Source organism: Megalops cyprinoides, chromosome 10 (genome assembly GCF_013368585.1).
Source record: "Megalops cyprinoides isolate fMegCyp1 chromosome 10, fMegCyp1.pri, whole genome shotgun sequence".
Lineage (NCBI taxonomy): Eukaryota > Metazoa > Chordata > Actinopteri > Elopiformes > Megalopidae > Megalops > Megalops cyprinoides.
In genome coordinates, this window is record NC_050592.1 from 22,480,986 (window position 1) to 22,501,414 (window position 20,429).

A 20,429-nucleotide genomic window follows, 5' to 3' on the forward strand; every position below is an offset into this window, starting at 1 on the left:
GATATAATATGTCATTTCCATTTATGAATTTGCTAAAATAATAATTGTTTCACAGATGCAATGGCAGTGGTCTTCTTTTCACATATTCCCAGAAACTTTTTCTCAAAATAAGCAACCATAATACATGAATTGTTACAGATGTACACATATGGTTTTAACTGAACAAACTATGTTTTTAAGATTGTGAGTGTCCAAGTCACTCTGTAGCACTCTGTAGAATTCTGTAGCATTTTGTATGTAAAAAATTTGTAGTGTTAGTGTTAAGAACTAATTGCTATGCAACTTTACGTGTGTTACATAACTTACTTTTAACCTGTGGTAAAATGGCACAAATAATGGTTAATATTGTTTCAAATTAAAATTTGGGGTAAAATAAATATTGTAATAGATACTGACAATGATAAAGAAGGATGAAGGAAACAAAGACAGGGGTGCATCATATATATTTAAAAATGATGACAGGCATTAATAACAGTTCAAAAGAAGGGAATAAATGACATGAAAAAAGAAGAGGGTATTATAAAAAATGGAAACTACTTGTGAATAACCCATCCTCTGGAACAATATCCTATGCTTTTCCTCATTCACTCTTATTGATTAAATGTTAATATTTAAGTTGTCTGTTTTTTTCCCATGTTCTCTGTGCACTAAATGGGACGAATAAGGAATGAACACAAATATGTACTCTGCCAAAAACAGGCTGAACAATAAACAGTACAGAAACAAGCAGTCCTGTATGCTGGAAATTGGCAAATTCTGTATTTACATCAGACTGTTCAGGGTCAGAGTCCAGTGCATTTCTACTGAGAGAAGAATATAATAATACTAAATGCACACAGACCTCTCATCAAACAGGTAATGTATGAACATCTTGCCTTATTTTTGTCTTGACAGTGATATTATGTATACTAAATAAAATGGAGTTCTAGAAAATGTGCTGTATGATGAACATTCTCAGCTCTGGAATGAAATAATTAGATGATTTTATTTGTCCTGCAGCTGTCATAATACTGCTAGCTAAAAACACAAAAAATTATGCTTCTCAAGACAGTATGATATCAATAATTGTGCGATTGCTACATCTTGGCATCAAATACTCTATTTTCAGTAAATAGAGTGTGTTTTTGTGTGTTGGCATACAGTGAAAGTCAAGTCCAAATGTGATACAGTTCACTAATTGGTATCTATGGGATGGATTAATAGCATGATAAGGCAGCGAGAATGGACAGTCAAAGAAGCAAACTGTCAAAACCGTTAAGCGTAACGATTCATTTTATGAATGATTACAGTTATGCTTTATGTGTTTATATGTTTCCTCTTAGTTACATTTAATAATGTTTCATGTCCTGTGTTCATTACATTATTGTCATTTAGCAGATGCTTTTATCCAGAGCAACTTAAAAAGGTTACAGTTTTTAAATGTAATCCATTCATACAGCTGGATACTACTGAAGCATTGCCCAAAAGTACAACAGCAGTGTCCTTACGGGAAACTGAATCAGTCACCTTTTGGTTATGAGCCCTGCTTCTTACCTCTATGCTACACTGCTGCAACCTAGTGTAGAAGAGTAAATGTGAATTTTTCTTTGAGTAATACAGGTAAGATCAGTGATGACTGTGTACCCTGGGTCTGTCTAGACAGTGAGCTCCTATGTTTTTCTTTACCAGGATGAAAAAGGTGACAGCATTCCTCCTGACAGGGGTCCTGGCAATGGCACAATGTGCTGACCCTGACTCCATACCAGGTAATCTGACCCCCCTCCATCAACCACACTACAGGAGTGGGGGGAAATTGGATTCAGATGTGTTTCAACATATTATATTTCCTAGAATCTTTCTGCACTACTTATGTTTGCCAACGATTCTTCTTGTATGACCTGTCTCTGTCTTTCTTATATTTATTATAGTGAATGTGGCTTTGAGAGGAAAAGCAACTCAGTCATCCACATATAGCTATATGAGTCGCGCTGCAAAGGCCATTGATGGAAATCGTGATGGAGTGTTTAGTCGGGGATCCTGCACCCACACTGAAGGTGAAACTAACCCCTGGTGGAGACTGGACCTAATGGATGTGTACAGAGTGACCTCAGTGACCATCACTAACAGAGTAGACTTTTCTGAAAGGATCAACAGAGCTGAGATCCGCATCGGGAACTCCCTGAAAAACAACGGCAACGACAACCCGCTGTAGGATATTCAGTCTTTCCCGCCCTTTCAGTGCACACAGGACAATGTGCCATCCGGTATTGACTGATTCATTCCCTCATTCTGCTTTCTTTCAGGTGCACTGTCATCTTAACCATCCCACCAATGGAATCCATGACCTTTAATTGCAGTGGGATGGTGGGTCGCTACATTAATGTACTTCTCCCGGGATATGGCCAATTCCTGACTCTCTGTGAGGTGGAAGTCTATGCAACCCCTGCTGCTAATGGTATGGAAAAGACATAATTTATACTCTGCAACAAATAACAATCATTTAAAGAACTCTGCCACCTACATAGAATGGATCACAATAATGGCAAACAAAACCAGGATCTATTTTTACATTTACATTTATTAATTTAGCATACATTCTTAGTAAGCGCAAATTTGAGAACATTAAGTGCATATCATAAAGTGCATAAATATCAACATTAAAACAGGCTCCTGTGTACCTCAGTGGTTTGTTCACTGGCTGTTTTAACAGCCTGAGAGGACTGAGACAGCACAGCGGTAGAGCAAACTGGCTTTATTCCATTTAGGATAGAGTTGGATCGGTCAGCCAGGGATTCCTTGTATTACGGCTCTCAGGCACATTAGCCTTGTGCCAGCAAGTTGCTTGGATGACATCAGTGGAGCGTAGTGCACAAGGTGACTATGTATAGGATTATACATGTAAACTCATCTTACAGAAGCACGCTGAAGTGCACTCTGGGGAGGTGGGATCGTGGAGTTATTCAGGTGATCAGTGTGGCCAAAGCAAAGGACAAAGTCTTGTGGCTTAATCCTAAAGTGGAATGTCATCCATCCATCTCCTAGTTTCATTTATCTCAGGATCTGTTAAAGTAACTAAAAAAATTAGCCTGGAAATGAATCAAGTGTTGTGGAGTTTTTTTAAAAAACAGCGTGCACATTTAGGCATCCATTTTTTTCTTTTTTAGAAGACATTGGACCGACTCCCTCCTTTGAACCAACTGAACCAAATCCTTTCACAGGTAAACTTTGCAGTCTTCTGAAATGTATCTGGGGTAATAAATGTCTGAATAAATGTTATTTCAGTGAATATCAGTCTGATTTTTCAGTCATAGGCTAAATGAAATCGTAAGCCTGAGTGGAATCTATTTGTAACATCATAACAGCAGTGTCACGGCAACCTTATTGTCTTTCTTAAGAGAACGTGGCCTTGGGGAAAAAGGCAAGTCAATCGTCAACCGCCTTCTTGGGGAAGGCTGATAAGGCCATTGATGGAAATCGCAACACTTGGTACAGAGAAGGGTCTTGCAGCCGTACGGACAAAGAAGAAGACCCCTGGTGGAGAGTGGACCTGCTGCGTGTCTACAACATCACCTCTGTCACCATCACCAACAGAGAGGACTGCTGTGCTGAGATGATTGACGGAGCTGAGATCCGCATCGGTAATTCTCTGGAAAACAACGGCAACAGCAATCCACTGTAAGACATTAGACCATCCCCTGATTCCAAAGCTTTGTTTTAAGAGCACAGACAGTTGAATGAACTGTTCCACAGTCAAGACACAATGGCATGTATGCCTGAGGTATTACAGTGATGCTAACCCCTACAGATGCAATGGGAGCATTGGTTAGCAACGTTAAAGAACAACTGCTTTGTCATGTTTGCTTTGATATTTCCCATCAAAGGGCCAAAACCTCTCTTCTTTGTACTGTATGTTATTACATTGACTCATAAAATGACATTGCCACAGTATTAATGGTAAAATCCAGCATTTAGCCATGTATTGTCTTAAGCAGATAGACACTGTAACAAAATAAGCGAAGATGGCAAATTTAAATGTGTGCAATTTTTCAAGATGATTTCAACATAACACAACATGAAAATATCTGTTACTAAACACACATTGTTTTGATTTCTACTCTCAAGTATTCTGTTCTATTCTCAAGTACTTTACAGAGCACATCTTCATATGAAAAATCAGGCTTCCATTGACTCCTTGGTTTCCTTGTAGTTTCAGCTGGATGTTGTTACTGGTGTCACAACATTCAGTCAGTTGTTGTCGTACTACAGTAGTTTACATTTTCAATGGTATTGCATGTATTACCAGCATCAGGGCTGGATCAGTCATGCTGGTTTCCCTTCTATCTGCTGCAAAAACAGAGATATATGTATTTTTCAGAAATTGCCCATTAATATGGTGACCTCAGATACTGGGTGGATTTATGTTAATGTTCCTTATTTTTTCCCCTATGTCTAATATCTCATATTTCTCTGAAGGTGTGCTGTGATTCCCTCTTTCCCACCATGGGAGACCTTTACCTTTCAGTGTGATGAGATGGAAGGACGTTACGTCAACATCTTCCTCCCAGGCTGCCACAAATATCTGAATCTGTGTGAGGTGGAAGTCAACGCAAGAACCGCTCCTGGTTGGTACAGAGAAGGGCGTATCATATATAAATGCAGATATATCAAAATAAAGAAAAAACACAGTAACAGGTGACAGTTATTTCATAATACCCACTAAACTAGGGGTGTTCTCAGTCCTGCTGCTTTCGATGATGGCTGTTTTCTACCTTTTTTAGTTCATAGTTCACAGAAACAACACAGCTGGGTATCTCAGGTCAGAGAGTGGTAATGGTTTCAAGGGGGCAGAAAAAACAGGCGGACAGGGTAGGGTGGACAGGGTAGAACAGTATTGAGCAAGTCCTCATTAAATACAGCCAGAATGCAGTTTCTAAATGCAGCCTCCGTGAAAAATTGATTCTGGCCTGTGATCAGTTCTTGAATTTTCATGATACATTAATTACACAATCAACAAGCCAATGTCCCTGTGCCAATACACAGTTCTGTGTTGATCTTTTACTTTGCCAGTTATTATGCCATTGTGAAAGGAGCAGCAGTGTGGGCTTGTAGTGTTGCTAGCTCCTGTTGTGACCCAGAGAAACACATTTAAACTGAACTATTCAAATAAAATGTCTACCTGTATGCAGTAATTGCTTAATCCATTATGGGTTGTGCAAGCTGCTGATGTACTAATCACATAAATACTAAAATCACATCTATAAACAGTGAGGTGTGTTAGAACTGAATTTACACAATCCTGCCTGGGACAATGCTTTTCTTCATCTCTACAGTAAGACCCACAGCATTAACTCCGTAGAGTATTTTCTTCTCTTTGCAGTTAGCCAATCATCCTCCCCACCTGCTATACAGACAGAAAATCCACTTTTGGGTATGTATAACATGCATGTATTATTGATAACAAATATAATATAACATAAGAAATACAAAATTCATTAGTAATTCCAATGTATGGCATGTTATTCCATCACAAAGGAATTGTCCTCTTCACTCTGTAATAATGAATTATCCTATTCACTCTGTAATAATGAAATATGCTACTCACTTGTAATAATGAATTATCCTATCCACTCTGTAATAATGAATTATCCTCTTCACTCTGTAATAATGAATTATCCTATTCACTCTGTAATAATGAATTATCCTCTTCACTTGTAATAATGAATTATCCTATTCACTCTGTAATAATGAGTGCCAGGTAGAGATATTGAGAGTTCTAGTTTTATTTATTTATTTATTAAGTTATTGGAACAGTCTAGGTGAGAACAGTAAAAAAAATCTCACAGAAAACATTTACAGTGAAAAACAAATTAGAGTGTAAAAATTGTTTGGGGAAAGAAAGAAAGTCAACAGTACAGCTGCTGCCCTAGGACATACTGAAATACAATTCCATGATACCTCACGCTCACGTTGATTTAAGGGTGGCCCAAACATTCAAGTGGTCTTGTTTGTGTGACATATGTTTTAGAGATCATATTCACATTCTGCAACAATGACAGTTATAGCAGACACACCTTTAGTTAAACAAAGGGATCATTATGATGCTTCACAATCATTAATAGTGATCCTATTGCAGGATGTGAAGTTTTGTTTGTTTGCTATCTGGTCTGCATTTGTCCACCTCTGATCCATCATTACTCTCTTTTCTCCCAGAGCTGAACGAGAGAGATCCAGTCAAAGATGGACACAAGAGTTCACAATGCTCTGATACAATGATAGTTCATGGTAGGACTTCTGAACTCAACTCAGCTCAGCTCAACTCAGCAACTAATGAGCATGGCATCCTTTGAGTTAGGAATATGAGCATGCATTTTTGACTTTGAATAAACAGTGAAAAAACTGAGAACAATATTTAGTTACTACTTTTGAAACTACATCCTCTGTCTCCCATTTCCTGAAGGACATGCAGCTTCTGGTAAGAAAGCCACCCAGTCAACACAGTGGGACGACTTAGGTGATGCAAACAATGCCATTGACAGAGACTGGAACTCAAACTACATGAGTGGATCCTGCAGCCATACCAAAGCTGAAACAGACCCCTGGTGGAGAGTGGACCTGTTGAAACCTCACAATGTTACCTCTGTGGCTGTCACTAACAGAGAGGACTGCTGTTCTGAGAGGATCAATGGGGCTGAGATTCGCATTGGGAACTCCCTGAAAAATAACGGAAATGATAATCCAGTGTAAGGCAACAATGCTCCACTCTTTCACTGATTGCTCACACACGTGTTCAGACTCATGCAGACACACACATGCATAGAACAGTTTGGGAGCAATTATTTTGCCATAATACATGATCAATACTCCTCTCTGCGTATTCATTTTAAATAGGGTCTGCTTCCTTTAGAACACACACACACACACACACACACACACACACAAATATACAATCACAATCAAACAATCACAGAAATGCACAAACACACACAAAGGATATCTTGAGATTAATATTTTCTTTTATTTAATTTAATAATATAAGCCAATTGCCTCTATATGTGCTGTTTTAAATGGAGTCCTTTCACAGGTGTGCTGTGATTCCATATATCCCAGCTGGGCAAACCAGAACCTATCAGTGTCATGGGATAGAGGGACGTTACATCAACATTATTCTTCCTGGGAGAGAGAAATACCTAACTCTGTGTGAGGTGGAGATATACGGCACTGCAATTGATGATGGTATTGACTCGTACAAAAAAAAATACTTAAAGACATTGTTTATGAATTACACAACTAAAAATCAGGAGTCTTGGCATTCCTTGTTGATTCATTATTAAGAAAACTACAGTAATGGTGATCCAACAGACTCTGGTGGATTTCACTTTCAGGAACAGTTGATTAAATAGTTTAGACCTCTAGAAATCAGAAGAAGCAAATCAAAACAGCAAAGTCATTTGTTTTTGTAAAATTAAAAGTGGGTTGTTTGCTTGTATGGTATGGTATGCCTGTATTTATATTTATTTCATCAAATATTTATTGAGTTCACTATTTAATTATAATTTGTGATTTAAGTATTCATGCCACAACTCATTTATTGCCATTATCTTTAACAATACTTTCTATTTTAATTCATTTGGGCACATTTCATCTTCAATAATTTCCACCTTCAGTATAATTTAGTCACAGTAAAGTTATATTGAGTTAAGTTTATCTGCCCAGAGATTATCTTGCTCTCTCTCTTTGTCTTCACATTCAGCCATCTCCATCTTGGGAGGAGAGATGACCCTGATCAAGGGACTGGGTTCTTACTTGTCATGGTTCATGGATGGGACCTCTGGAGGTACACAGAGTTACAGAGACAATGGGGAAATATGTTACCTTGGTTACATGGCCTCTCTTATTTTCAGTCTTTGAAACTGTTTTAACCTTCTTGTTATTTATAATGTAGCGAGTGTGAGATGATGGAATGGCTCATTTTGATTGTGAGATAATGACCTTTCTCAAAGGCTTTTTAAGGGCTCACCAAGATGTAAAAACCCCAATAAGGTGGACATAAATGTCTCTCGAATGCCTCTCAAGACAGGGGTGATCTGTCTTATCTTCATTATAGCACAGTGGCCCAAACCCCAGACAGCTTATATAGACAACAGAAAAATATCATGGTCCAGTGTTAGTAACTGTGTCCCCATGCCACACTGAACAATCTAGAAAATATGTTTAGTTTACATCTTAAATTTGATATTTGGAAAAAAAAGGAAGTGTTTGTTTTTTAGTTTTTACTTCCAAATGAAACATTTATTTAAATCTTAAATCTTGGTGTACATGAATAATTTTTATATCAAATGTAGAAAATTTTGTTTTGAATCTTTTGAAAGAACTGCTACTTGTCTTTGCCCACCAGTGATTGACAGTAGTGTGAAGTGTAGAAAAGGCCAGGAATGATGGATTTGAGAAGCGTATGCCACTACAGAAATGAAGTTAAAGCTAAGCAATGATGACCAAAATACTGAACTATTGTTATGCACAGACTTTTAATTAAACTAAGAGGCATTTAGTTATGTCAGTGTCCAGTCTGATAAGACAAGAAATCTTACAAAAAGCCAGGAAAAGACAGAATTCAGAAGGTACCTATTCATTTCAAAGAAATGTAATAAGGGCAGGGGTATCTGTCTGCCCTTATTAGTCTTTCACAGTAGTTTCCTCAACTACACTGGGATCACCAAATAGGTTTGTTGATAATACTTTTCATAATCACTATAGACTGTGTCAGTGTCCTGCTACACATTCGGAAACCCCATGATTTGTGACCTTAACTGTTTACTGTACCCATACAAGACTGGTGTGAATTGACAGGAAACTTTGCCTCCCAGGTTCTCCTGAAGAGAATGTAGCTTTGAGGGGAATCGCTGAACAGTCGTCTCAGTTCGATGGTTTAACTCATGCTAAGAACGCCATCGACGGACTTCGCAATGCAGCATACTCCTCTGGATCCTGCACCCATACCAAACTCCAGACTGACCCCTGGTGGAGGGTAGACCTACGCAGAAAGTACAGAGTGACCTCAGTGAGCATCACTAATAGAAAGGACTGCTGTCATGAAAGGATCAACGGAGCTGAGATCCGCATTGGAAACTCTTTGGAAAACAATGGCAACAACAACCCAGTGTAAGACGTTCTCATTGCAAGGAGCGTGCATCACCTTGTATTGTGTTTAGGCTTGGCAGGGTTTGATTTATCTATCTGAAAATGAGTGAAACGTATATGGCAGGACAAAGTAACCACAGCAAACAGCCACGGCACCATGAAATGAAAAAAAAAAAAATCAGTTATAGAATTTTCACGTTCTCATTCAGTTTAAAAACATGTATTCTGTTTGCTGATGTGGGAGCCATTTCCTGGTTAAGATGGATTTTTACTTATTAGAACGTAATTTTTTCAGTTATTTGACTAACATACACAATTCCTTTGTTTTGTGCAAATTCAAATGGTTTATTGTACAAATTTGGTAACGAAAAAAATGAATCAACAAAAAATAATAAAATTAGGTACAGGTTCTTTTTCATTCAGCAAAGAATACAAGATTTTAACAAGCAGTATTCATAGGGAAAGAGAAAGTGTCCAGATGGCTATTTATTTTTTCACAATTAAATGTGAAATTCTGGAGTACTAAAAAAGAAATGTGTTATGAGCCAGTAAAGATTTAATTAACTTTTGGTTCCAAAACATTTATTTTGTTTTGACAGCTCTGTTCCTCGGAAAATTACTTTCTGGTGTTTGTTTCTGTTCCCTAAACAGGTTGCATTACTTACCTGGGGCTGAACTTTTCCAGTGCTTGCTACAATCTATACTTAATGCTTTTGTCTCAGCTTTTGCCTACCAGTTAGTTTGATTCCAGTGCTGATGATAATCAGAGTGAAGGAGTTCAGAAACACATTTTTGACATTTTCTGCCCAAACATTCTGTTCATTTGTCTTACTTCCAACATTCATTTCTGGTTACATGTTTTTGCAGGCAGTGGCACGATTGTTCCTTTCTTAAATATGGTCTGAAAACACAGAGAAGTGTGTTGAAGCCGTTTGTCTGATATCTATCTTTTCAAATGGAAGCAATCTTACTACTGTGAATGTGTCTGACGAATGTTTTGTGTTTTGTATTTTACCCTATCTGTGAAAAAAAAAGTTTATCAGGAGATTTTAAGTTAATTCCAGAAAATCCAACCGTTATCTAAAAATACTTTTTTCTTCCAGTACTTGGCTATAAATAAATGTAGACGTTAGAAAATGAAAGGATGATAAACGATAATGTCAAGTGTTGAATTATAAAAATCCTGCCAAGCCAAATAATAACATTGAACTGTTCCCCTTTAGGTGTGCTGTGGTGTCCACCATCCCAGCGGGAGAGTCGGTCACATTTGAGTGTAATGGGATGGAGGGACGCTATGTCAATGTCATCCGCCTGGGCTGCTATAAGTTCCTCACTCTGTGTGAGCTGGAAGTCAACGCAAGCCCTGTCCCAGGTTAGTATGGTCCAGGAACAGAAACACTCGAAACAACAGCAAAGTGTTGGGAAAACAGCGGAAACCTTTCTTTAGTAAATGTTTTTCTTAGACCTCTTGCTTCTCCACTCAACCTGTGCTCCACCAAGGCATCACTATTAGCCACAATGTTTGATTAATATTGGACATGTTCAGTTACATGCATATTTTAATTGGTTTTGTTCTAAGCCCATTCACCTTATCTATGTGTAGTTAGAAGCGTTGTGATTAACAATTACAGATAAAAAAGCATTTCTAGCAATCCTTTGAGTGGCTCTGTCAACAAGGTGCTGGCCTTCAATGTAGAGTGAGCGCTACGGCCCACGTTCAAAAATTGCTAGGTGTCCAATTGCTAGCAGAACAAATTGCTTCGGTTCCATTAGTGATAGGGATGGGTCGTTTGAACAAGGTTTTCTTGTGTCACCATTCTGCTATGTGGAGTACAGCCTTTCCTCTGAATATTTATCATGCTCTTAATGCAAACATCTGGTTAAGTGCTGTGTCACAATGCTGCTCCCTATTTCTAAAAGTAAGCATTTTCCAATACATATTTTTTCTATTTTTGCAGTTCTTGAATCAACTCCTTCCTCTGCCATCGAGGCTGAAAGTGGTACGTAGTGTGCTATATCTCTTCAATGGGCAGAGTGCTGCAAAATTTGGATTTGACATTTCAAACAACTGAATTATACCAGGTATAGAAGTTGACATTGTACCTGAATAATGGCATCAATTAACAATCAACAACTGAAAGGTGTTCAGAAAAGTATTCACATTGCCATGTTTGACATAAAGGGTACTTTCTGGTATTGCACAGATCACATGGAGGTGGATCCAGTGACATATAATGGAGGTAGACAGAGGGAAACACAGTGCCCACTTACAGCACCTGGTAACGTATCTTGGCCACTGCAAGTTCATTTCATCCCAAGACCAAGCGTTATGTCCAGTACTGTGTCCATGTGGATAAATGTGTCTAACAATAACTTCAGCAACTTGCTTGAAGAAAATGTTATCAAGAGCTGCACAAAAGAGCATCCAATTTAATATATTTCCTTCACAGAATTTGTAATTCAGTGTGCGTTCCCTCTGTTTACTATAGAGAATGCAGCCTCTGGTGGAAAGGCAACCCAGTCCTCTACAGGTTGGGGTGGTCATGCAGACAGAGCCATCGACAGAAACCGCAATCCAGTGTACCACTCTAGATCCTGCACTCACACTGCAGGTGAAAATGACCCCTGGTGGAGAGTAGACCTTCTTAAAAATCACAGAGTCACGTCAGTGACTGTCACTAACAGAGGCGATTGCTGCCATGACAGGCTCAATGGAGCCGAGATTCGCATCGGGAACTCTCTGGACAACAACGGCAACGATAACCCAGTGTAAGGCATGAAAACCCACCCCTCCCTGTTAGAGCAGCTAGAGTCCAGAGCTAAGTTGAACATTGTCTCTTCTGTAGTCATATTCATTCGCCTTGCATCCCGTTAACAGCTGTGCGGTGATTTCCCACATTCAAGAAGGGGATTCTGTCACCTTCCAGTGCAATGAGATGGAGGGACGCTACGTCAACGTGTTCCTCCCAGGGAGAGAGAAATACCTGACTCTGTGTGAAGTGGAGGTGAACGGAAGTGCTGTTCCTGATGGTAAAAACTTTAGGAAGAGAGTAAAAGAAAAAAATATTTATTCCAAGTCTAGGTGTTCTCCCTGAGGAACCTTTTATGCTTTGGGAGGAAATATTTGCAAGATATTTAATAATTACAGGATTGTATGATGTTTGTAATAACCTCTTATTATTAAAATCTGTGCATTTTTTGGGTCCTCCTAGAAACTTGAAATAAAAGAGATAAATACTTTTCATGGATTGGATCATTTAATTCTTAGCTAAAAGATTTGTAATGCTCCCCCTACATGGAAAATAATGCAAGAGAATGTATCGTTTTTTTTTGTTTGGTTTTTTTTTTTAATTTCTTTTTTAATTTACAGTGTTGGATTCAGGCTCCTCTCCTGAACTTACGTCACAGTCTCTTTTCTCTGCCCACACAGGTAAGAATTCATCGGCTCCATTATGATTATCTTATCTGTATTTTGATCCTTATTTCACAGCTAACAGAATGATGAGCTTAAACACAGTGTGCACTCCACCATATGAAGTATTTCAAAGGTGTCTGTAAAACATGAGCTGATCCAATCCTACAAATCAATTGACACTTACCTCAGTTAGCAGGTTCAGGTATTCTCGATTTGATTATCACATTTTTGTGTTATAAAAAAATGGACACATAGCAGTGCAGTACAAATTCAATTATAGGTCTGCCCCTCTAGTAGAAATACTCTAGCTTTATGACATTTGCTGCTTCATAGAACAGCTGTGACTTAACAGGAAACTTTGCCTCCCAGGTTCTCCTGAAGAGAATGTAGCTTTGAGGGGAATCGCTGAACAGTCGTCTCAGTTCGATGGTTTAACTCATGCTAAGAACGCCATCGACGGACTTCGCAATGCAGCATACTCCTCTGGATCCTGCACCCATACCAAACTCCAGACTGACCCCTGGTGGAGGGTAGACCTACGCAGAAAGTACAGAGTGACCTCAGTGACCATCACTAACAGAGAGGACTGCTGTCATGAAAGGATCAACGGAGCTGAGATCCGCATTGGAAACTCTTTGGAAAACAATGGCAACAACAACCCAGTGTAAGACGTTCTCATTGCAAGGAGCGTGCATCACCTTGTATTGTGTTTAGGCTTGGCAGGGTTTGATTTATCTATCTGAAAATGAGTGAAACGTATATGGCAGGACAAAGTAACCACAGCAAACAGCTACGGCACCATGAAATGAAAAAAAAAAAAAAATCAGTTATAGAATTTTCAGGTTCTCATTCAGTTTAAAAACATGTATTCTGTTTGCTGATGTGGGAGCCATTTCCTGGTTAAGATGGATTTTTACTTATTAGAAAATTATTTATTCAGTTATTTGACTAACATACACAATTCCTTTGTTTTGTGCAAATTCAAATGGTTTATTGTACAAATTTGGTAACGAAAAAAATGAATCAACAAAAAATAATAAAATTAGGTACAGGTTCTTTTTCATTCAGCAAAGAATACAAGATTTTAACAAGCAGTATTCATAGGGAAAGAGAAAGTGTCCAGATGGCTATTTATTTTTTCACAATTAAATGTGAAATTCTGGAGTACTAAAAAAGAAATGTGTTATGAGCCAGTAAAGATTTAATTAACTTTTGGTTCCAAAACATTTATTTTGTTTTGACAGCTCTGTTCCTCGGAAAATTACTTTCTGGTGTTTGTTTCTGTTCCCTAAACAGGTTGCATTACTTACCTGGGGCTGAACTTTTCCAGTGCTTGCTACAATCTATACTTAATGCTTTTGTCTCAGCTTTTGCCTACCAGTTAGTTTGATTCCAGTGCTGATGATATTCAGAGTGAAGGAGTTCAGAAACACATTTTTGACATTTTCTGCCCAAACATTCTGTTCATTTGTCTTACTTCCAACATTCATTTCTGGTTACATGTTTTTGCAGGCAGTGGCACGATTGTTCCTTTCTTAAATATGGTCTGAAAACACAGAGAAGTGTGTTGAAGCCGTTTGTCTGATAGCTATCTTTTCAAATGGAAGCAATCTTACTACTGTGAATGTGTCTGACGAATGTGTTGTGTTTTGTATTTTACCCTATCTGTGAAAAAAAAAGTTTATCAGGAGATTTTAAGTTAATTCCAGAAAATCCTACCGTTATCTAAAAATACTTTTTTCTTCCAGTACTTGGCTATAAATAAATGTAGATGTTAGAAAATGAAAGGATGATAAACGATAATGTCAAGTTTTGAATTATAAAAATCCTGCCAAGCCAAATAATAACATTGAACTGTTCCCCTTTAGGTGTGCTGTGGTGTCCACCATCCCAGCGGGAGAGTCGGTCACATTTGAGTGTAATGGGATGGAGGGACGCTATGTCAATGTCATCCGCCCGGGCTGCTATAAGTTCCTCACTCTGTGTGAGCTGGAAGTCAACGCAAGCCCTGTCCCAGGTTAGTATGGTCCAGGAACAGAAACACTCGAAACAACAGCAAAGTGTTGGGAAAACAGCGGAAACCTTTCTTTAGTAAATGTTTTTCTTAGACCTCTTGCTTCTCCACTCAACCTGTGCCCCACCAAGGCATCACTATTAGCCACAATGTTTGATTAATATTGGACATGTTTAGTCACATGCATATTTTAATTGGCTTTGTTCTAAGCCCATTCACCTTATCTATGTGTAGTTAGAAGCGTTGTGATTAACAATTACAGATAAAAAAGCATTTCTAGCAATCCTTTGAGTGGCTCTGTCAACAAGGTGCTGGCCTTCAATGTAGAGTGAGCGCTACGGCCCACGTTCAAAAATTGCTAGGTGTCCAATTGCTAGCAGAACAAATTGCTTCGGTTCCATTAGTGATAGGGATGGGTCGTTTGAACAAGGTTTTCTTGTGTCACCATTCTGCTATGTGGAGTACAGCCTTTCCTCTGAATATTTATCATGCTCTTAATGCAAACATCTGGTTAAGTGCTGTGTCACAATGCTGCTCCCTATTTCTAAAAGTAAGCATTTTCCAATACATATTTTTCTATTTTTGCAGTTCTTGAATCAACTCCTTCCTCTGCCATCGAGGCTGAAAGTGGTACGTAGTGTGCTATATCTCTTCAATGGGCAGAGTGCTGCAAAATTTGGATTTGACATTTCAAACAACTGAATTATACCAGGTATAGAAGTTGACATTGTACCTGAATAATGGCATCAATTAACAATCAACAACTGAAAGGTGTTCAGAAAAGTATTCACATTGCCATGTTTGACATAAAGGGTACTTTCTGGTATTGCACAGATCACATGGAGGTGGATCCAGTGACATATAATGGAGGTAGACAGAGGGAAACACAGTGCCCACTTACAGCACCTGGTAACGTATCTTGGCCACTGCAAGTTCATTTCATCCCAAGACCAAGCGTTATGTCCAGTACTGTGTCCATGTGGATAAATGTGTCTAACAATAACTTCAGCAACTTGCTTGAAGAAAATGTTATCAAGAGCTGCACAAAAGAGCATCCAATTTAATGTATTTTCTTCACAGAATTTGTAATTCAGTGTGCGTTCCCTCTGTTTACTATAGAGAATGCAGCCTCTGGTGGAAAGGCAACCCAGTCCTCTACAGGTTGGGGTGGTCATGCAGACAGAGCCATCGACAGAAACCGCAATCCAGTGTACCACTCTAGATCCTGCACTCACACTGCAGGTGAAAATGACCCCTGGTGGAGAGTAGACCTTCTTAAAAATCACAGAGTCACGTCAGTGACCGTCACTAACAGAGGCGATTGCTGCCATAACAGGCTCAATGGAGCTGAGATTCGCATCGGGAACTCTCTGGACAACAACGGCAACGATAACCCAGTGTAAGGCATGAAAACCCACCCCTCCCTGTTAGAGCAGCAAGAGTCCAGAGCTAAGTTGAACATTGTCTCTTCTGTAGTCATATTCATTCGCCTTGCATCCCGTTAACAGCTGTGCGGTGATTTCCCACATTCAAGAAGGGGATTCTGTCACCTTCCAGTGCAATGAGATGGAGGGACGCTACGTCAACGTGTTCCTCCCAGGGAGAGAGAAATACCTGACTCTGTGTGAAGTGGAGGTGAACGGAAGTGCTGTTCCTGATGGTATGTACTTTGTGAAGAACAGAACTGCGAACAGATCTAAAATTAATTTGAAAGCAATGCTGGAGGGAATTTGTGTGTATGTGTATATATGTATGTATATACACATGTAATATTTATATATGCATAGTATTTCACTGTTGCTTGCATGACCTTTATCTCACTTAAATATTGTTGTCTTGTGAGATAAATTATTGTTATTTTCATTTTTGAGTCTGTGTTGAATCCTGAATACACTACTGACATTTAAATTGCCCTTATAGGGATAGGTCATTATTTTGTATTTGCATGGATATAATAACCCTTTTGAACAAGCAACATCAGTCTTCAGTCTATAGACTCCTCAGAAAGCTGTTATCAGAACGTGCTCATGTTACCAATGATATGTCTTCACTAGCAAAATTGCATTTGTTGGCAGTTACCAGCATCAGTATACTGACTAACCATTCTGAGCAATGCGTACATTCTCGTCACATGAAATAAATGTCTAACATGTAACAGTGTAACTGGGTATCCTTTTGACAAATAACGTCCCAACATTATATTTAATTTATTTAACGTTTTATCACCACATGTAGAACCAACGGCAGACCTTGTCCTCAAAAACACTTTTCCCTGAGTTGAATAGCAGTCATAGATATATAGTTGGAAACTTTTGTTTTTCTTGGTGTGCATTTGATGAAGCATAACCTGTACATTAATGCCCCGTTGTTATGGTCCTGTTGCATTGTTGATCTAAATCACTCATCTGGGATGTCAGAACATATTTGCTGAATTGTCAAGAATTATTGATATATTATCCCTGTCATTTTGAGTTAGTAGTGCTGGTTTGTCAATGAGGAGGCAGTCAATTTCATTCAGTGCTTTTGGGATTTCTGTAATGATTAATAAATATTTACTTTTTCTCTAATTTTACGGTCATTTTGAAATCAATGTTCTTTGCTCATGAACAGAAATTCTACCCAGTCCCAGCAATGGCTTCAGAAAACCACGTCGCAGACTGAGTGAGTCCATTTCCTAACCATCATATCATTTCAGTTCAGTTATTGACTTTTTAGACTCACATGCTATTCTACGGAATTGTACAATGGCTTATGTATGAAATTATGCTTGGCTTCCTAATAGAATTGTGCCCTGACATGGCTATTGTGTTGGACTCAGGCACCACAGATTGCGAAAATTCTCAGAAGCACACTGTTAGCAACCCTCTTTTCTTCTATATAATTAAGCAGACTAAATTCTGAATTTTTAAAATGCTACATTCTAAATAAATATTCGATATTTGCATACTCTGTAGTATTGCATGGCATACAGTTGCTCACTGTGTACACTACTGACCAAGTAGTAGTTAGTAGTTAGACCAATATGTAGTGATCATGAGTCAACCGTATTCTCACATTTTTGTTTTTCCTCCTACAGTATTACATTTACATTTATTGAGGAGTGTGGTCTTGAATCCATTCTTGTTTGGGTGGTGATTATATTTATACTGCACCAATCCGTCTCTTCTTCTGCTTTGTAGAAAACGTGGCATTGAGAGGGAGGGCAACCCAGTCATCACAGGATTCAGGTTCTGCTTTCAATGCCATTGATGGTAACCACAACAGTAACTATCATGAAGGATCCTGTACCCACACTGAACTCCAGACTGACCCCTGGTGGAGGGTAGACCTACGCAGAAAGTACAGAGTGACCTCAGTAACCATCACTAACAGAGGGGACTGCTGTCATGAAAGGATCAATGGAGCTGAGATCCGCATTGGAAACTCCATGGAAAACAATGGCAACAACAACCCAGTGTAAGTAATCTGAGTTTCTTTTAATCCATAAAGGATGGTTTTGTGCTATGTCTTGAGAAAAGGCATTACCATTACGCTCATTATCTTTGAGAAAATGCATGTAGGTAGTCTTCAAATTAATTTCAAGTCTTCTGTGAAACGTTACTAGGATTTTAAAGTATCTGAAAATTAAGTGTTTGAAATTGAAAGTAATGAAAGTTATCTGAAAATGAAAAGAATTTGAAAAGACAGTTATCCAGGTGTTATTGAAAGGAACAGGTGTTACTGAAAGGAACAATGGCTGTATTTGGAGGGAAAAACCTAGCTGTGTATAAAAATACTCCTCTTGTTCCCTCTTGCAGATGTGCTGTGGTATCCTCCATACCAGCAGGACGCAACATGACTGTTCTGTGCAAAGAAATGGAGGGACGCTACGTCAGCATTGTTCTCCCAGGGAGAGAGAAATACCTGACCCTGTGTGAGGTGGAGGTACACGGTGTTGCAGCGAGATCTCGCCGGAAAGAACTTGGTCGTCATCTGATAGAGAAACTAAAGAGAGGCGGGCTAGATTTCACTGTCAAAATGCCGTGGCTACGGCAGCCCAAGAGGTCCAAACAACGCAGCTGAATGACATACACGAAACACCAAATATTAAAATATTAAAACAAATACCACCAAAAAAATCCTGCATCACAAAAAATGGAACATAGTCCTGCTTCAGATACTGAAAATGATCAACAATAAAATGTATATCAATGAAACACTTTATTTAATCTCTGTTTTTGTATACTCTTATACAAGTCAGTGAGGATATGCAGTACCAGTCAAAAGTCTGGACAGACTTTTCTTTTTTATTTTTACCATTTTCCACATGTTAGAGTAAGACTAAAGACATCAAAACTGTGATACAACACATATGGAATTATACAGTGACCAACAGTGTGATAAACAAATGAAAGATATCTTCTTTTAGATTTGTCAAAACATATTTTTTAAAATTAAAATTTTGTTTGGAAAGAAATTCATACATAGACATGAACTTCACAATTTGTCTAAGAAAAAAATTCACATTGGTTCACATTTACTTCACTGGTCAAGAAACACACTAAATACTGCTTTAGAGTCAGGCACAACAGTCACATTTTCCGTGTTCACTATATGTAACAAAGATGTGAAATTCTTCACTCATAACACCTTGCTGTGAATGTGAGGTATGTCTTTGAAAGTGCTAGCCCACAGACCTGCACAATGACTATTTGGCATCTATCTTCCATATACCTGAAACAACAGGCTTACTCTCAACTGTCAGATTCTGATATGTCTGTGGAATGTTCTCATTTCTGCATTCACATTACATTATTTTTTCTGTAGTAGATAATTTTGTACCTTGTATTTTACAAGATACTTCTTCACATAATAATTTGCCATGAACTGGCATGCAACAGTAATATTCCAACTTGGAAATGAACCTGCAAACTTCAGATTACACATTCAGTTCTCTAGCCACTAAACCACCCATGTATGCACCCACAAAAGGAGCCAGACTAGGAAAGCAGCCTTAACTTAAAAGTCATCCAAAAACGCAGATCTTCTTCTCCAAACAGGCAGCTTTTCAACAAAAGGCCAACTCAGCGTAGTTAACGTCTGGAATAACCAAATACAGACTCCATTAGCTCAACATGCTGACACTGTACCCTAGTGGCACGTCATTGTTCATTTCTAATATACTGTGCAGTACATGTATACAGAGACACAATGAATCCACTCATCAGTTATCATAATGTCTTAAATCTATGTAGAGTGAGAAATAAAGCTGTCTGTGTGACTTTTCTTGAAAGCCTTGAGGGCATTGTACCAAACAAGCTTGGTATTGATGGAACCACATGCAATTCTGAGGGGATTTGTAGTGTTTTTACATAGAACAGGAAACAACAAAGTTAGTGTTAGCATTTCATCCTTATACCACAACACTCCATTTACATGGATTTCTTACCATCACCTGGAGTCATCATATACCTCTGTGGACCTATGCAATAAGCAAAAATCAGTCAATATGAATTTAACACAGGATCACAAAGGAATAGAGTTTTTTTATCATTCCCATTACAGCAGTGTGGGGCACTGGGGGGCCCACATTCTTAGACTTTGAAAACCCCTGCATTATAGGATTTAACAAAACAGCTTTTACACTAAGGACTACATGGTTGACGTATTAACCCAAAAAATAATGCTGCTATACCATGTATGTAATATTACTCAAGCATTAATTTTGTATGTGTGGGGAAACTTACTTTTCGTTAGAGCATTCACATTAACGTCTGCATACACTAGCTCATCATTGCTCTCTACAGGGAAGAAAAAAGAAAACATCAAAGGAGGAAACAAACTAATTATTAGCACATTTTAATATTAATAATCTAATATTATTATAATGTTTTCAGCATCTAC

General features: G+C 38.4%; 1 protein-coding gene across 1 annotated transcript; it reads left to right on the plus strand.

Annotated features, from left to right (window-relative positions):
- The first annotated feature begins 758 nt into the window (after window positions 1–758).
- Window positions 759–18,749, plus strand: LOC118784294. The gene is made up of 28 exons (XM_036538455.1): window positions 759–855; window positions 1,669–1,745; window positions 1,908–2,187; window positions 2,283–2,434; window positions 3,144–3,197; window positions 3,375–3,654; window positions 4,453–4,601; window positions 5,357–5,407; window positions 6,190–6,261; window positions 6,437–6,719; window positions 7,061–7,212; window positions 7,730–7,813; window positions 8,844–9,138; window positions 10,341–10,489; window positions 11,076–11,117; window positions 11,322–11,396; window positions 11,607–11,886; window positions 11,996–12,147; window positions 12,488–12,547; window positions 12,902–13,196; window positions 14,401–14,549; window positions 15,135–15,176; window positions 15,381–15,455; window positions 15,666–15,945; window positions 16,055–16,206; window positions 17,157–17,207; window positions 17,726–18,002; window positions 18,344–18,749. Exons 1-28 carry the CDS (start codon window positions 830–832, stop codon window positions 18,606–18,608), a joined length of 4,299 nt encoding a protein of 1,432 aa, XP_036394348.1. The 5' UTR covers window positions 759–829; the 3' UTR covers window positions 18,609–18,749.
- The last annotated feature ends 1,680 nt before the right edge of the window (window positions 18,750–20,429 follow it).